At 41.3% G+C, this 14,852-nt stretch overlaps 1 protein-coding gene across 3 annotated transcripts; it reads right to left on the bottom strand.

Moving 5' to 3' along the window:
* Window positions 1–2,791: 2,791 nt before the first annotated feature.
* Window positions 2,792–14,837, bottom strand: LYRM1 (LYR motif containing 1). Of its 3 annotated transcripts, none has more exons than XM_017813347.1 (4): window positions 14,784–14,837; window positions 7,591–7,749; window positions 6,491–6,583; window positions 2,792–4,921 (listed from the first exon to the last, which is right to left on the bottom strand). In XM_017813347.1, exons 2-4 carry the CDS (start codon window positions 7,747–7,749, stop codon window positions 4,805–4,807), a joined length of 369 nt encoding a protein of 122 aa, XP_017668836.1. In that variant the 5' UTR covers window positions 14,784–14,837; the 3' UTR covers window positions 2,792–4,804. The 3 variants fall into 3 exon arrangements, with proteins under 3 accessions (XP_017668836.1, XP_017668839.1, XP_017668838.1); XM_017813350.1 differs by lacking the exon at window positions 14,784–14,837 and adding an exon at window positions 12,658–12,788; XM_017813349.1 differs by lacking the exon at window positions 14,784–14,837 and adding an exon at window positions 10,047–10,265.
* Window positions 14,838–14,852: the final 15 nt, after the last annotated feature.

Raw genomic sequence — 14,852 nt, forward strand, 5'->3', positions numbered from 1 at the left:
AAAACTTGTTTATGAATGCTACAGCACAGCCATCCAAACAGAGAACAGTTTTTAAGAAGAGAATCGTGTTTCAGCAAATCTATAAATAAATTAATTAAAATTGGTCCTTTACATTTTTTTTTCTTAGGCTTCTTCTTGCTAGTATTGCAAACACAGTCCTCTAAATTAAGCCATTAAAAAAAAAGTCAGATTTGCAACCTAAATTATATTTTATGGACATCAATTACTTTTAAACTGTTGGAAATCTGTGTCATAGCTTGCCACGTGGGTTTCTTGTTAACACCTTTTTGTGAACAGTAATCGATAGTTTATTAAATGACACACTTGTGGTTCTTGTGAACTTATAGTGACTTTGCTACTACAGGTGTGCAATGTCCTTGTTACTGTGTGGTTTTCTAAATGCTTCCTCTGTGTTGACGTTTAGATTGGATATGAAGGCATCTCTTGGAATGTAATTAAAGATGTATTTCAAGCTTTTGTAGATGTGACCAAAAATATATAGATAAGAGTCCATAAAGGAGGGTTTGTGCATCTGTTGCTTGCCCCTTTGCCAGGGATCAGGCATGGCTGAGTGGCTTTAGCTGATGATTACTGCAGGATGTGATTTCCTGGGCTGCCCTCCCTGTTTGAGAAAAAGTAATGGAATTTACTGTCAAGGGATATCTGTCTTAGAGATATTTTTCTGTGGTTCTTTGAAATGAGCTTCCCAACCTTATTTCCTGAGCATTGTCTAGACCTTCCTGGAGAATGATAAGCTGGCTAAATGTTAGAATTCACCAACTTTCTTGGCTGAGATGCATTTTAAAAAAGACAACTCAGCTGCCAGTTGGACATGATAAAAATGTGAAAAATTTTTGGACAAAGTGCCTTATAACAGTAGTATTAGAATTCTGGCTTTACAGGTTTAGTATTTCCATTTCTTAATTAGAAGCACTCATTAAATAAACCACAAAACCCGCCTGTAATTACAGCAAATCATAGATTCACAGCCTTGCTAATAACTCAAAGCAGATGGAAAAAAATGTAGTCTACAGACATTATGGAGCAAGAGATATTTCTGCCTTAGCAGAGAAAGATTTTCAGCTAGGGGTGCTGTAATACAGATAGGTTTGTACATTTTCTTAGGAGATTGAAACCTTTTCTTATCTGTACAAATAACCATTTCAGAAAGTACTGTCTCTGTTGATTTTAACGTTGTTGGGCTGTTAAAGGGAAAATTATACAATGAAAAAGCAAAAGACCATACAAAGGCCCCAAATTCTTCTACTTATAGCTAGAATGTTTTGCCTAGTAGGATTAGAAAAATCAGTGAAAGTTGCAGGTCTCAGCTCTAATTAGCATTCTTGAAAATGAATTTATAGGTATGATCAAATAAGTGACCTGTGGATAAAATGTGGATGTTACTGATATAATTTCTGATGGATACATAGTAGGGCCCCAAGAGTGTGAGGTCCAGATTGCCTTATTTTCTCCAGATCTAAAAGGTATTACAAGAAGAAACTTGTATTAGTAGGGAGATAGATCAGATAACCTAATCCATTTTAACATGTTCCAGTGCTGTAATGCTTCCCTTGGGTTGCTGCTGCAGCATAATGAGCTTTTCCTCACCCCCAGACAATGCTGAGGGATACATCCAGCAAGCAGGTGCCAAGTGCATCTTCCTAAATGATTGTGTGCTTGCTAATGTTAGTCATAAGTGCATGGCTTCATAAATTGCAACCTTACTAATGATGGATTTAGGGACAGAACGTCCAGAAAGGAGGTGTTATTTAGATATTCAAGACCAGATATCATGTCAACAAATTATTACTGCAACTTATTGCCTACCAGTTAGCTTGCAGGAGAGTTCATGCAACTAACTCAGGGTTTTTATTTCTAAAAAATATAAAGTTAATGTAATCTTTTCTTCTAAATCATGCTAAAGCATCTCCTGACTACTGTGATAAATTAGAAAGAGACAGTATTTACTGGTAGGGGAATAAGAGAAAGTTCAGGAAGTACAGGACAGAGTGTACACTGACTGGTCGAATCCAGTGCATTATAAATTCTGCAGAACTCAGAGGCATTTTAGGACAACATCTTTTTGCAAGTAAAATTAATGTGTAGGAATGACATATTGGGCAATCATTGGGATACTTCTTGACAGAAGCTATACAGTCCTTGGCATTTAATACAAGAGTACCGGTTGAGATGTTTGCTGACCTGCTGGACTGAGTTGCAGATGAATTTTTTTTTTTTATAAAACTCACTCAAAATGGTTTGACCTCCAAAAACAAAGGACTCCGGTTAAGGCATATTCTCCTTTCCATACAGAGTTTAACTTAAGCTGCAAAATAAAAGTTTTTCTCTCCAGACTTGACAAAAGTGCTGATCTAGTCCTTCCTTTAGCTGAATAGCCTGAGGTTTCAACAAATCTTAGTCTTTGCTTTCTGGTGCTGGAGAGTAATGAGGATGAGGCACTAGTTAATAATTTCTCCAACACTTATTTTGAAAAATCATTAGGCTTTCTAGCATTTTAAGGCATCTCAAATAATGTGATGCTGTCACTACAGTTCAACTTGCTGGCTTCTCAGTTAAGCAGTAACTCGTTTGAGTTATCAAGGCTACTTGATCCTTTTTAAAATTGCTTGTTTGTATTTTCCTTCGGTAGTAAACTCAAACTCATGTTGTTATTTCAATTTGGTGTAAATCTTCTGTGATTTTAGGGATGGTTTTTTGAAATAATCTAAATCTTACGGTATGTGCTTAGGAAAGAGTTGTGACTATAACAGAGACAGTAAATTCAGACTGCTTGTTTACAAAGCTGTTTATTCACCCGATGTGTCACAGCATCAGCACCTTCATTAACCACAGGAATTTTAACAATTCAAAAGATTCAAATGATACTTTAATGGCAAAAAGGGAGCTTAAGCTTCCATTCAAACCCCTTGTCTCTGCACATTTTGATTTGGCTCAGTTGACACATGCCTACAGTGGTGTATCAGAATGAGGGTAGGAAAAGACTGTATTTGGACTTCTTTCAGTGAAGGATTAAGCAGTGTGTATAATCACGTTATTTTTTTACTCTCTTTATTCCATCCCCCTTTTCCTAGGCTAAAGGACTTCTGTGTCTTCCTGACAGCACTAAATTTGCAAAGATCCCACTGACAGGCAGAACAATGCCATTTTACCTATTACTTCCCACATGTGGCATTCCCAGGAAATAACTATATGGAAATAGATACCTTTGTGGACTGGAGCCCTGAAGGGCAGTGAGAAATTGGGCCAGCCAGTACCTGTCATGCTGATTCACTCCTGTTATTGTTTCCTTGTACTTTCTCATCCGCTTGTGCTTTTTTTTCACTCTTAGGAGTGCATTCCTGGGGGAGGGACTGTCAGTCTGTTCTGCACATGACCAGTTCTCACTTACTTTTCAGGTTGACAAGAATATTTCTTTGTCATTGTCTATTAGAGCTGGGAGAGTTTAGGATGAATTGGAGATCTCAGAAGAGGAGATTTCACTGATTTCCCCCACTTTAATAGGAAATCATACACACTGCATTTTTAAAATTTGCTTTTTTTTACCACTATTAACTTGGGGCTAGAATAGGTTTTCCTTAAAGCTCTGTGGACTGTGCTTAGGTTGTATCCAGTACAGTGTGGCTCTTGTCCACAGCTTGGTCTCATTGGCACTTTCAGCCTGAGGGATGAAAGGCTTCCCCAGCTTTCCTGAAGAACAGCCTGGTAAAGTCAGAGGACTGAAAATGAGGCAAAGTAATTGACGGCCAGTGAGAGGAAAATTCATTTAATTTTAATTCCATTCAAGAGGCACCTGTGAAACAGAAATACCCCTCAAACTTTAGAGACTTGTAGATACTTCCTTTTACTAAAGCTGGGGTTCTGTCCATAATCTAAGAGTTAAAACCTCACACTAAAGTTAAAATAATTGTTGAGAAAGTCCCCACGGTGATTATGCTGCAAGACTGACCATGTGAAAACATGGTCCTCACACCAGAGCATCCTAAGCTTGTTTCCACAGTGATACTTGTGATACTCTGAAGGGAGAGTTTTCAGTCAGTCCATACATGGGAACCTAAGGAACCCAACACTGGAATGTTTTACTCAGAGTTGTGTAATGGCATTCCAAACTTTGCATTTCACATCCACACCCTCTCCAAAGGAAGGGGGAAAAGCTGACTTGGAGTCTCTAGGCCATCCCTCTGCAATTTGCAAAAAGGAAAAAGAAGAAGTAGTGGGCACTTCAGTTGTGTCTTTGCTACTGCCCATTCAGAAACAGAACTTCACCACAGAGGTACTATGAAACTGCAACGTTTCCCCAGGGACAACAGGCAGAGCAGGGACAAGAGAGGAAGGAAAGCAGCTGCACGATGCAGTCATTGTGTTCCCACTTGTGTTCAGAAGATCTGGAGGCACTGCATCTGCTTGATTCTCCTGGATTTCCTTAATTTTGACTGACCCTTACACAAGGCACAGCCTAGAGTTACAACTGAGCACACAGAATCCTGAAACCACCAGAGAATCCTGCTATAGATTGAGTTTGAGAACCTGCAAAAGTAATCTTTGTATCACACCTCACTCCTTGAAAAGTGTTATTTTTATTGATGAGTCAGTGGTTAAAAAAAAATAAAATAAATAATAGACCAACCTTATCCATCATATGCAATGTATCAATTGGCTTTTTGGCCTCAGGAAATGTGTGAGCAAGTGACTAAAACACCTTAGTTCACAGTTGTGCACACGAATCACCTGGACTGCAGTTCACAGCTTAAAGGATGTGATTACACATCACAGCTTAAGTGGTGGGCTATGAAACTTCATCATGGGATTTCAGGTATATTGGCTTAGAAATCTTCCTTAACTTTTCCTGGTGTCGCAACGTACGACCTTGTTTATGGGCGAGACCCATAGGAGGCAGATGGATCTGGAAAAGAAAATCCCACCAGTTAGGAGCAAACTGGGAAGAAAAAAGGCAGCATATATACAGACTAGGTGTCACTGAGATTTACATAGTTTATTCATACTTTGGAGAGGGCAAGTGTATTGTCTCAATCCAGGTTATTAGATTTCTAGGAGGAGCAGTGTCCAAGGAGGGATTAGTGGTGTAACTTTCAGGCCCTAAATGTTGTGTTTATTAAAATCCTATGTTTTAGGCCTTAGTAACCTTGTTCTGCAGTTTGATATCAGACTGTAATGATAAAATACTTGTTGAAATAGGACTGCTGTTCCAGAACAGTAAGACCTAGATAATCCTAAAAATTCCTCAGTAGATGTCTTGAAGCACTGTGTGATTTATTCATACCTACTTAAGAAGTCACAAAATAACCCCAAACTGTATGTATTGAAAGCCTGCCTTCTTTTTGTCGTGATTATATATGCCACATTAAAATGCACAATCAATGTCATTGACTCCACAAGGAGCAATAGGTGACAGGCTCTTCCTTTGATTGACAAAGTCTTTTTATTTCATAAGACTCCCCGTGGGAGTCATGCAGCTGTAACCCCCCTAAGTGACTGGAAAACGTAGGTGGTAGCAGTCAGATGTTATTGTTGCTGAGGCTGTCAGGCTGTAAGATGGCTGTTTAGGTGCAAATAGTAGTAAAAGCACTGACTAAAGCAGGAGTAGAGATTTCTAGAATCTCAGAAATAATAATCATCTAGTTTGTCTGAGAGAGCTGATCCTTTGGGGTTTTGAAGCCACTGTAGAGAACACATTTTAGGCCCATTTCTAGGAACACTGTTTGCCAGATGTGCACTGTAATTCTGTATCGTGAAAGAGATGCTGACAGTGACCATATTTTAGGCAAGAATCTGATGAAGATACAATTTGCTTTTGACCGTGACTGCATTGATCAGGGAACTATAGATGTGAAAATATAAACTAATTAACAGGAGTAGAGAGGAAGCCTCTTTGGGAGGCAACATAAAGTACTACAGACAAAAGTGACTGGGCAGGGAGGAAACTGTATTGAGTGGTGCAATAGAAGACACTGCTGCAACTTCCAGTATTTCAGTAATCTTGGGTATGTTTTTCTCTAGGAAGAAGGGAAAAGAAGCAGCAACATAGACAAGTGTTTCCACAGGACTTGATTTATGACCAGTAATGTAGGCTATGAAAATTATTGTATCTATGGCAGATGCAATTAAGTATTTTTATTCTCTCATTCTTGTTTATTGTTTGATTCCATTACCATCTTTTTCTACATTCTTTGGTCAGAAAAGACTGGCTAAATATTCACAGGCCTAAATATTTGGCTCACACAACTCCATTTAAGCTTTGACTCCTTATTTTGAGAAGAAACCTGACAATTTACAGTGAAAGAAGATAGATGGAGAAGGTTTCAATGTACACTTGGCTCTGATTTAGCACACATTTAAATGCCAGCTAATCTGAAAATGCAGTGCAGTGACAGTGATGTAAACTCATGGTTTCATTGTGCAGGGAGAGCTAAGCAGGTAATGCTGAAGACTTTGTGACTGGATTTGTACTCACAGGTCTCGGGTAGGGGATATTATAGTGCAGTCCAATTTCTATTCTTGCCTCACATTCTTCTATGCACTGCTCAATCAGCTTTGGATCTGTTACCTAAGATCATACAAACAAATATTTTGTAAAAGTACAGCAATTAGCACTTGGAAGCTCAAGTGTAAATGATGCACAGCCACATGACTTTCTTTAGCTTGTTCTGGCAATCCCAAGGATACAAGGATTGTATTGTTCACATCCATAAAAGGTAACAACAGTATTTTCCTTGACTCAACAGCTCTGGGTGTGATGGTGCTGGATGTTAAGGCCCAGAGGCTGTCAGGACTGAAGCTAAAGGAGTTGTTTTTTACCCAAACATGGTATTTTCTCTGCAAAAAGACAATAGACATGTAAACTACTAATACATCCATGAAAAAGCCACACTCACCCATCCGTCACTCTGTGAGGTAGCTAGAGGAGAAAGGAAAGACACTCCTTGGTGCACATTCTCTTATCATGCTATCCAGAAACTCCCTTTGAAGTCAGAAATGTGGTGTAAATTATGACTTAAATTAATTTTTTGACTTTGCATTACTTCAATTTAGTCCCAGAGCAATATGGGCTATAAATAAAAATTGTGATCTTGAATTACAAGAAGGACCTTTGATTACCATGGAGTCTGTATCGCCTCTTTCAAAAGGGGTTTGAAATTTCTTCCTTAAGAAAAAAATTAAAGTGCTTCTTTTAAAAGAAGTGCCAATAATTGCTGCTTTGAAAAGAAAAAAAGAAGCTGCTGAGCTCTGTTTGCCATTGCATGGGTAATGATACACTTAGCTAACTTTGTAAAGATCAAAAGCTGCTTCAATTACACAGGCAGTATCTTTGGAATTTAATTTTTCTTGGCACTTTTTTAGTGAAAAGAGACCTTTTAGACTTCTACAGCAGTTAATGAAGAGCTGAAATGGTTTGACTTTTCTCAAGGATGAAATTTAAATTATAACCCAAATACACCCAAACCATTTAAGGTGAATAAAATTTTGGGAACTCAGTTCTTATATTCGTATCTTAGCATCCACTCACTGAGACAGTGCAAAGAGCAAGGAATTCAAAGCTGTAAGGACACTCACGTGTTTGTTTTTTCGGAATAACGTTCTGGCCTCGTTTTTAATGTACTCTTTCTCTTTAACAGTCTCCTCTGTCTGTCCTGATGCCGACTGCCATTTTTTGGCTATTTGAAATATCTTGCGGTAAAGGCCAAGAACTTTTTGTCGAGTCGCTGGGGTCATCTAGAAAAGACAACACAAACCCCCAAACATATGCATGAACATTTGAGTTGCTAAAAGGCCAGCAAGCAGTACGTGTTTTCACACCATTGAATTAGTTTAAAAATATTTCCATCATCTAAAAATATGCTGAGCTGTATGAAAAAACCCTGAAATAGCTGTAAACAATAATTAGCTGTTGAAAGCCGAAGACCCAGTCCAGCAAAGTATTTAAACTGATACTTAAATCTGTCTCCATTCAAACAGCTTGAGCTCGTGCTCAAAGTTAAGCACTTGGTTTAGTGCTTTGCTGAATCACAAGCCTGGTACAAGAATGCCTGGGTTCTGTTTCACGGCTGTTTTGCAACAGACATTGGGCAAGTCACCGAAACTGTAAGTGCCCCCCTTCCTGAGACGTCGTTGTACCAGTGCTGACCCTATCTTTGCAAAGCATCTTCAGATCTGTGAATGAAATACGTGAGAAACCCACCACGATATTGATGAAAACCTGTGTAGGCCTCAGGGGCTGAGAAGCTTGTTTGTGGTACCGTGACAGGAGGCAGTAATGATTCAGCTGGAGTTTGATGTGATGAAAAGGTGATGAAAGCTGTTTTATCTAAGCACTGCAGGAGAGGCAGACTAACTGTGGATTTAGGAAAGTCCTGAATGTCTTGATTTTCAGAGAGCTGTGTACCTGCTGAGCCCACTGAATCAGCCTCCAGGTGTGATAAGAATATTTGTCAGAAGAAACAATGAAATCCTATTCTTGTTTTATGTAATTGAGCCTTTTATCATATAAATGGTTACACTATTTCATGCCAGACCACAGACATCCCTGAGACAAATCCACTTCTGGAATAACAACATTTCTGACATGGATTAAGTTAACAGAAACAATGACTTCTGCTTTTGGGGCACCACAACTGTCAAAGGCACTTTACTGTCCCAAAGGAAGATGCAGCAGCACTCCCAAGTAAGTGTATGGATGCAATGAGGAACAAGTGTCAGGGACAGGACATTATCTGACTGTCTCAGGATCCATTTGCCAACCTGGAACCCTAATTACTGTGGCTGAATCTATCCTGAAATCAGACCTGTGTGCTGGGAATGGCTCCTCCAGAGGACAGTTTGGAGCAGGGTAATTCAGATAGCCTGAGCTGCCCTCTGGAGGGAGTGCTCTTTCCCTCTTTTCCTCCCACATGAGGAAAAGCTGCTTTCTAATGCATGCACCCAAACTACTGTGGGAAGTGTGGCAATATGCTATCGCTCATCTCCTTGCAGTCTGTGGCAATTCCTGTTTTTCTGGGTTATGGAAGAGAGGCTTGAGCCAAAGTCTTCCCAGGCCATTCCATTCTCCAGTGGCTGCCTCCGCCACGGTGACTGACCAGAACCGGCCTCCTGTGGCTCCAGACACTCACCAAAGTTGGAATTACTGATACTAACGTGAAGACAGGATTTGGCCCATAGTTCTTTATTGTAAAAAATCCCAAACTATTAAATCCTAGGCTTTTTTGTCTTAACTATTGCTATGATCTAAAGACTTTCATGGTTTCATGAACTCTTTTTTTCTGGTTTGTAAGAGAGAACAATTTTATTTTGCTATTTGTATTTTAACATGTTTAACTAATCATATTTTTTCCCCTAGATGGAAAGTTGTTCTTCCTACCCAGCAGAAGGTATTTCTAGTAAATGTTTACGGTATTTCTAGGAAACAAATATCCACAACATTATAACTGAGTAGTCCCAGCTCATCGAACACTATGGAGTAAGTGCTTCAATTTATCCACTCTACAGCTCCACTTCAGGCAATGAAATTAGTCAGACGCAAAGCCACAGATGAACATATATCTGAAAAATCACTGCTTACCCCTGCCCCATGCATATTTTGTACAGAAAACAAACAGTTCAGTTACAAGGTCTGACCAAGCACAAACTGAGTCCCAAATCCTGGCCTCACCCCTGTGCTTTTATCTGAAGGTGTCACCTTTGTGGAGCTGATAATACTCTTTGTTCCCTGCTGACAGCTAATAAAAGGCAGTACTGTGCTAGAAACTTTCACCTTAGGTTCTCATGTAATCCATAAAGAAAACAAGAGGAACTATGTTAGGGGGAAAAAATGTTTAAAATACAGGTTTCAGTTCTGATCTACACAGACAATTTCCAAGGCCACAACTTGGGCCAGCCCTTTGTTCAGAGCTGATCACACCTTCTGCTCTTGGATTTTAAACATACCGAGTATCTGTTTATAAAGATGTTATTGAAAAGTTTAGAACTCACTTTTTTTCCCCACTAGTTGTTCCACTGCCCTATCTAGAACCTACCCTTTCATTCTTTAACTTCTTTGTGTTGAAATTGCTACAGAAGTGTGTAGCCCCTCATCTAGGCATGGGCTGCGCTTTTGCATTCTTGCTCTCCTTCCCACATATGCTGGATGATGTAAAAGACATTAAGCAGCTATTCATGTACACTCAGCAACCAGCTGCTCCCAGGCTGATTTAGTTGACAATTTCTGACAATACAGACCTGCTCAAAAGCCATTTCTGCAAAGATACATAAATGTAGGTGTGAGGAGCCCTTTACAGATTGAGGACCCCTGCCTGTCATAGGAAAGGATGAGAGCAAATAAGACAAAATTCAAAGCCTTGGTCAGATTCTGATTTGAGTGGGAGTATAAATAGAGAATAATTCCACTGAGAGCAAAATCACTTCCAACTTAAAATGTTGTAAATGAGATTGGAATTTTTTCTTTGGTGTAAACAGAGCCCACACTGACAGAAATGTAAGTGACGGTACAAGTCATGTATCAGGTGTAATTTCATCAAGTGACACTACTTTTATTAGTTTTGTGGGTGTGCAAAATGATTCTGAGTGGGATAGAAAGGAAGATAAGGAAGGCTTTCATGTCCTTGTAGTTACTCATCCTGCAACTTACATCTTTGGCATTTAAATCATAATTATATTTCACATCTCTGGAATGCTAAGTGGATGTTACACCACTTTCCCACTAACACCCATCTTGTGGTAGTCACACCCATTGTTTAACTTCTACCACCCTTCATTTTATTGCAGCAGGCAGCCCACAGAGGTTAACCACAGGCGTTTCTGTCAAAAAGTACAGGGCTATTGTATTAGCTGAGCAAATTTCGGGTGTTTGCTGCCACAGAAGAAACCAGGAGAGGTCAAAGGTAGGTGTGTGCGCACAGACGTGTCACTGGGAAAAGCGGGAGGCTGCAGCTGGTTTGGAGCCCCCTGTCAGAGTCCGGGCTTTGGAGGGAAGCCAGGCGTTGGCTTCCAAACAGGCACAGCTGGATGCTGGGGCAGAGCCCGGCAGCGCGGGGCTGTATCGCTCTGGGATCTACATGCAAACCCCTCTTATCAACAGCACATCAAGCACCTGAAACATCCCATTGTATCCAAACTCGAAACGGAGATCTGAGCAGTTAATGAGTTACTGCGTGGTGAAGATGCAAACTTCTTAAACTGTTAATTAAAACAAATGATACCTTAGACTATAAAATGCCATAAGTTTTTCTTTCAGGAATAAACATTCCGTTGGATTTTTAGATAGTTGACCCAAAAATTCAATAATCTGAATAATCTTCTTTTGCTATTCGCAGGCTTGTTTAGAATTTAAAAGTTTATATAAAAATAACAAAAGGAATTTGTCAACTGTAAAATGACCCCAATAGTGCAGTGTCAAAGCAAAGCCAGGACTGCAGGCAGGCTGCACCGAGCCTGACCACAGATATACAGGCAGCTCAATCCTACCTGCTTCCCAGTGAGGGATGCCTGGCTCCAAACACCTGTCCAGCACTCTCCTGCTCTCTGCACGGTGCCTTTGCTGGTTTTAAGACTATTTTATTTGATCCTTTCTTCTCACAGCAAGCATTAGCTACTGACTTTAAACGTAAAATCTGCCAGCAGTGAGTACGTAGAGGATTTTAGAAAACAAAGGGTGAAAGTAATGGCCCATGGGGAAAAAAAGAGGATCTTTTAAAACAATAGATCTCCTCTTTTACATGCCAGCTAACTGGGGCATGTGTTAGTAATGCACGCGTTGTGCTGGTGCTGAGAAATTATTTGCTCGGGGAGGAGATGGTGGGGAAAAGAACTCTGCATGAAATAACTGGAAAAAGCTGCTTTGAACTTCTCAGATGTAAAATGTTTTACTTAGGAGCAACACACCTTTTCCTTGACAGCTGGTTTGCTACTGGCAAGGAGTCCTAAAGACACAGTGACAAACTGCTGGGCTGACTGCCTTCCAAATCAAGCTGTGCTCACATCTCTGTGATGGGAATAAATTACATCATTCAAGACCATGGTGTATCAACATTCTAGTGCAGAACACCCTCATGTTCCATACCATGTGCCCCTATGACAGTCCAGCCTGTATGACCATCTACAGCTCCTCTTCGCTAATGTTTATTTAAGGAGATGCAGAAAAATGCACATATCTGGCCTTTTTTTTTTAAGAGCTAAACGATACCACTTAGCTAAAGAGCAACGTGCAGTCTCTCTCCCGCTGCTAGTGAGCAGATAATCAATCATTCCTTCCACAGTTCTCCACAGCAATGAGAGGTCAGTAATCCATATTCATCTTTCCCGCAAGTCTGCCAAAATGAGTCTTTGGTTCCTAAGGCAGCAATGGTTTTGGTTCTTTGAGGGACAGCAACTGAGACAATGAGTCCCTGTGGCACAAAGAGGAGGGGTCACAGATTCCTGTGATAGCTGGGCAGCTCACATGCCTTCCAGCAATACTAAGTTTCAAAATTCAGTTTCCACAAAAGTAATTTTGTCTTTGTTTGCTCAAATCAAGGTCTCAGTGGCCTGTGACAGCTGGCACCCTGCAAACGCCGAGCACACGTGGCTGCAGGATGTGCCTGGCAAAGTGAAAACTTCATTTGATTGTCATTCTCGATTGAACATTCATACCTTTTTTTTTTAAGATTCAGCCAAAACCAAATCATAGCGAAACTTCAATCACAGCTAAAGTATTCCATCTACACATAGTGAAAAACAGACTAGAATGACAGATCATATTCTTCCATGATGGTGTCACATCCTCATTTCTACCAGTGACAGAAGCCTGCAAATTTCAAGACATTCCCATTAAGGATTTATTTGACTCAATTGTCACTGTTTCCATCTGCAAGCTGCAATCACAAATATATGCATCTTTGGTGAAAAAGAATGAAATTACTGAATCAAGTTATTCAGTAAGGGTATCTGAAATCAGGGTAACTTTCACAGTGTTTAGGATTTTCTAATGCCAGTGTGTTTCTGCTGGCAAATTGATCTGAAACTCTGATCTGAAACCCCAGTCGATACCTCTGAACCTGCCTCTCTAAGTCATTGAACTGACACTGTTCATCAGCTGGGATAAGAACTCTGCCATTCTATCTGTGCCTCAGATTTCTGACTGAACTTGGATCTCTTTTAAGCTTTCTCTTACATATGGAGCAGTCTTTTGATCAGAAAAAGAAAACTGCATGCAAAGAGAATATAATTAAATAGTAAAAGCAAGGACATGGATTTTATCACTGGTTTCCTGTATCATTTTAAATAAGCCAATTTGCAGAAAATTAGTATTCTACAACATTCTTTTAATTTGAATAAATGAAAGTCTAGTCCCTTTTGATCAGTTTTCATTCTTTTAGTCTGAGATGGTCGAGGTATTATCTGGTTTTAGTAGGACATACAGACTCTTGCCCTGGGAGTGCCTCCCATGCCATAGGAACCTGAGGAAGACCAGAAATGCTGACTTAGACTGTGGAGAGGGGGAAGGGAAACAAAAAAAATTGCTTTACTTATTTCTTAGCTTTCTCATGAAAAGCACACAGTGTCCAGGTAAACTCTAAAGCAGTATGAACTTGTCTCTTGTCTTGTCCAGCTGTCACTCATGTTTTCATACAGTTAGAATGGTTTTCTCCTCCTTTCTGTTTAGTTTTCAATTACTTGCAAGCAGTGAAAGAGGTTTTAATGCAGTGTGAGAAATATAGCAGAGAAAACGAAGTCTCAGCTATCCTTGGATGGCCTTGCTTATATAATATAGAAGCCTACAGAAATATAACACCATGGACACAAACCCCAGTATATTTATGCACCTTATTCATACCTTGGCTTCCAGCCAAATGCAACTGAATGCATGAATAGAAATATTTCCCAGCATTGGAAACACCCAAGCTTAAAAACAGGTATTAATATTAAGGCCAGCAGAGACACAACCCTCCCTTCCCCTTTTCTTCCTTCATTCTGAGGGTCACTCAGTGAAACTCATTGACGCTCACTGACAGACATGACTTTTAGTCACTATTTGAGAAGCATAGCAGGGCTGTAGGCTCAGAGAGCTGTGGGCACTGAGGGCTGTGGGGCACAGAATCACTGAATCAAAGACCTCTGGGACCACTGAGGCTAATGTGTGACCAAACATGAGCACGTCAACTAGACCATGGCACCGAGGGCCACGGCCAGTCTTCCCTTGGACACCTCCAGGGACCTCCACAACCTCCGGGGGCAGCCCCTTCTGATGTCTAATCACTCTTTATGTGCAGAAATTCTTCCAAATGTCCAACCTAAACCTCTCCCGGCACAACTTAAGACTATGTCCTCTTGTCCTATTGGCACTGAACGCTGTGGGCACCGAGCACTGCGGGCACGGAGCACTGTGGGCTCTGAACGCTGTGGGCACCGAGGTTTGTGGGCACTGAACACTGTGGGCTCTGAATGCTTAGGGCACCGAAGTTTGTGGGCACCGAGGTCTGTGGGCACTGAGCACTGTGGGCACGGAGCGCTGCCCGCCCCGGGCGCCCCGGCAACCGCCGCCTCCGCCAAGATGGCGCTGCCACCCCCGCCGCGGCCTGCAGCTGCGCGGCCGCTGGGGGGCGCTCCAGGCGCGGGCTCCCTTGCGCCCCCCGGCGGCCGGGGCGGCCCTACCCCCGCAGCCGGGTGGAACCAACGCGCGAAGCGCGGGAGGGAGGGCGAGTCAGCCCACTCCGCGCACCTCCGCCCCCTCCTCTCCCTCCGCCCTTTCCGCATATCCACACCCCCCCCGGCTTTACCTTGGAGCAGCCGCGCCGCGGCCCCGCCCCCGCGGGGTCCCGCCGCGCTCCGGTGGTCGCCTGCCCTGC

This window comes from Lepidothrix coronata, unplaced genomic scaffold (genome assembly GCF_001604755.1).
Source record: "Lepidothrix coronata isolate B3197 unplaced genomic scaffold, Lepidothrix_coronata-1.0 Scaffold41, whole genome shotgun sequence".
Taxonomy (NCBI): Eukaryota; Metazoa; Chordata; class Aves; order Passeriformes; family Pipridae; genus Lepidothrix; species Lepidothrix coronata.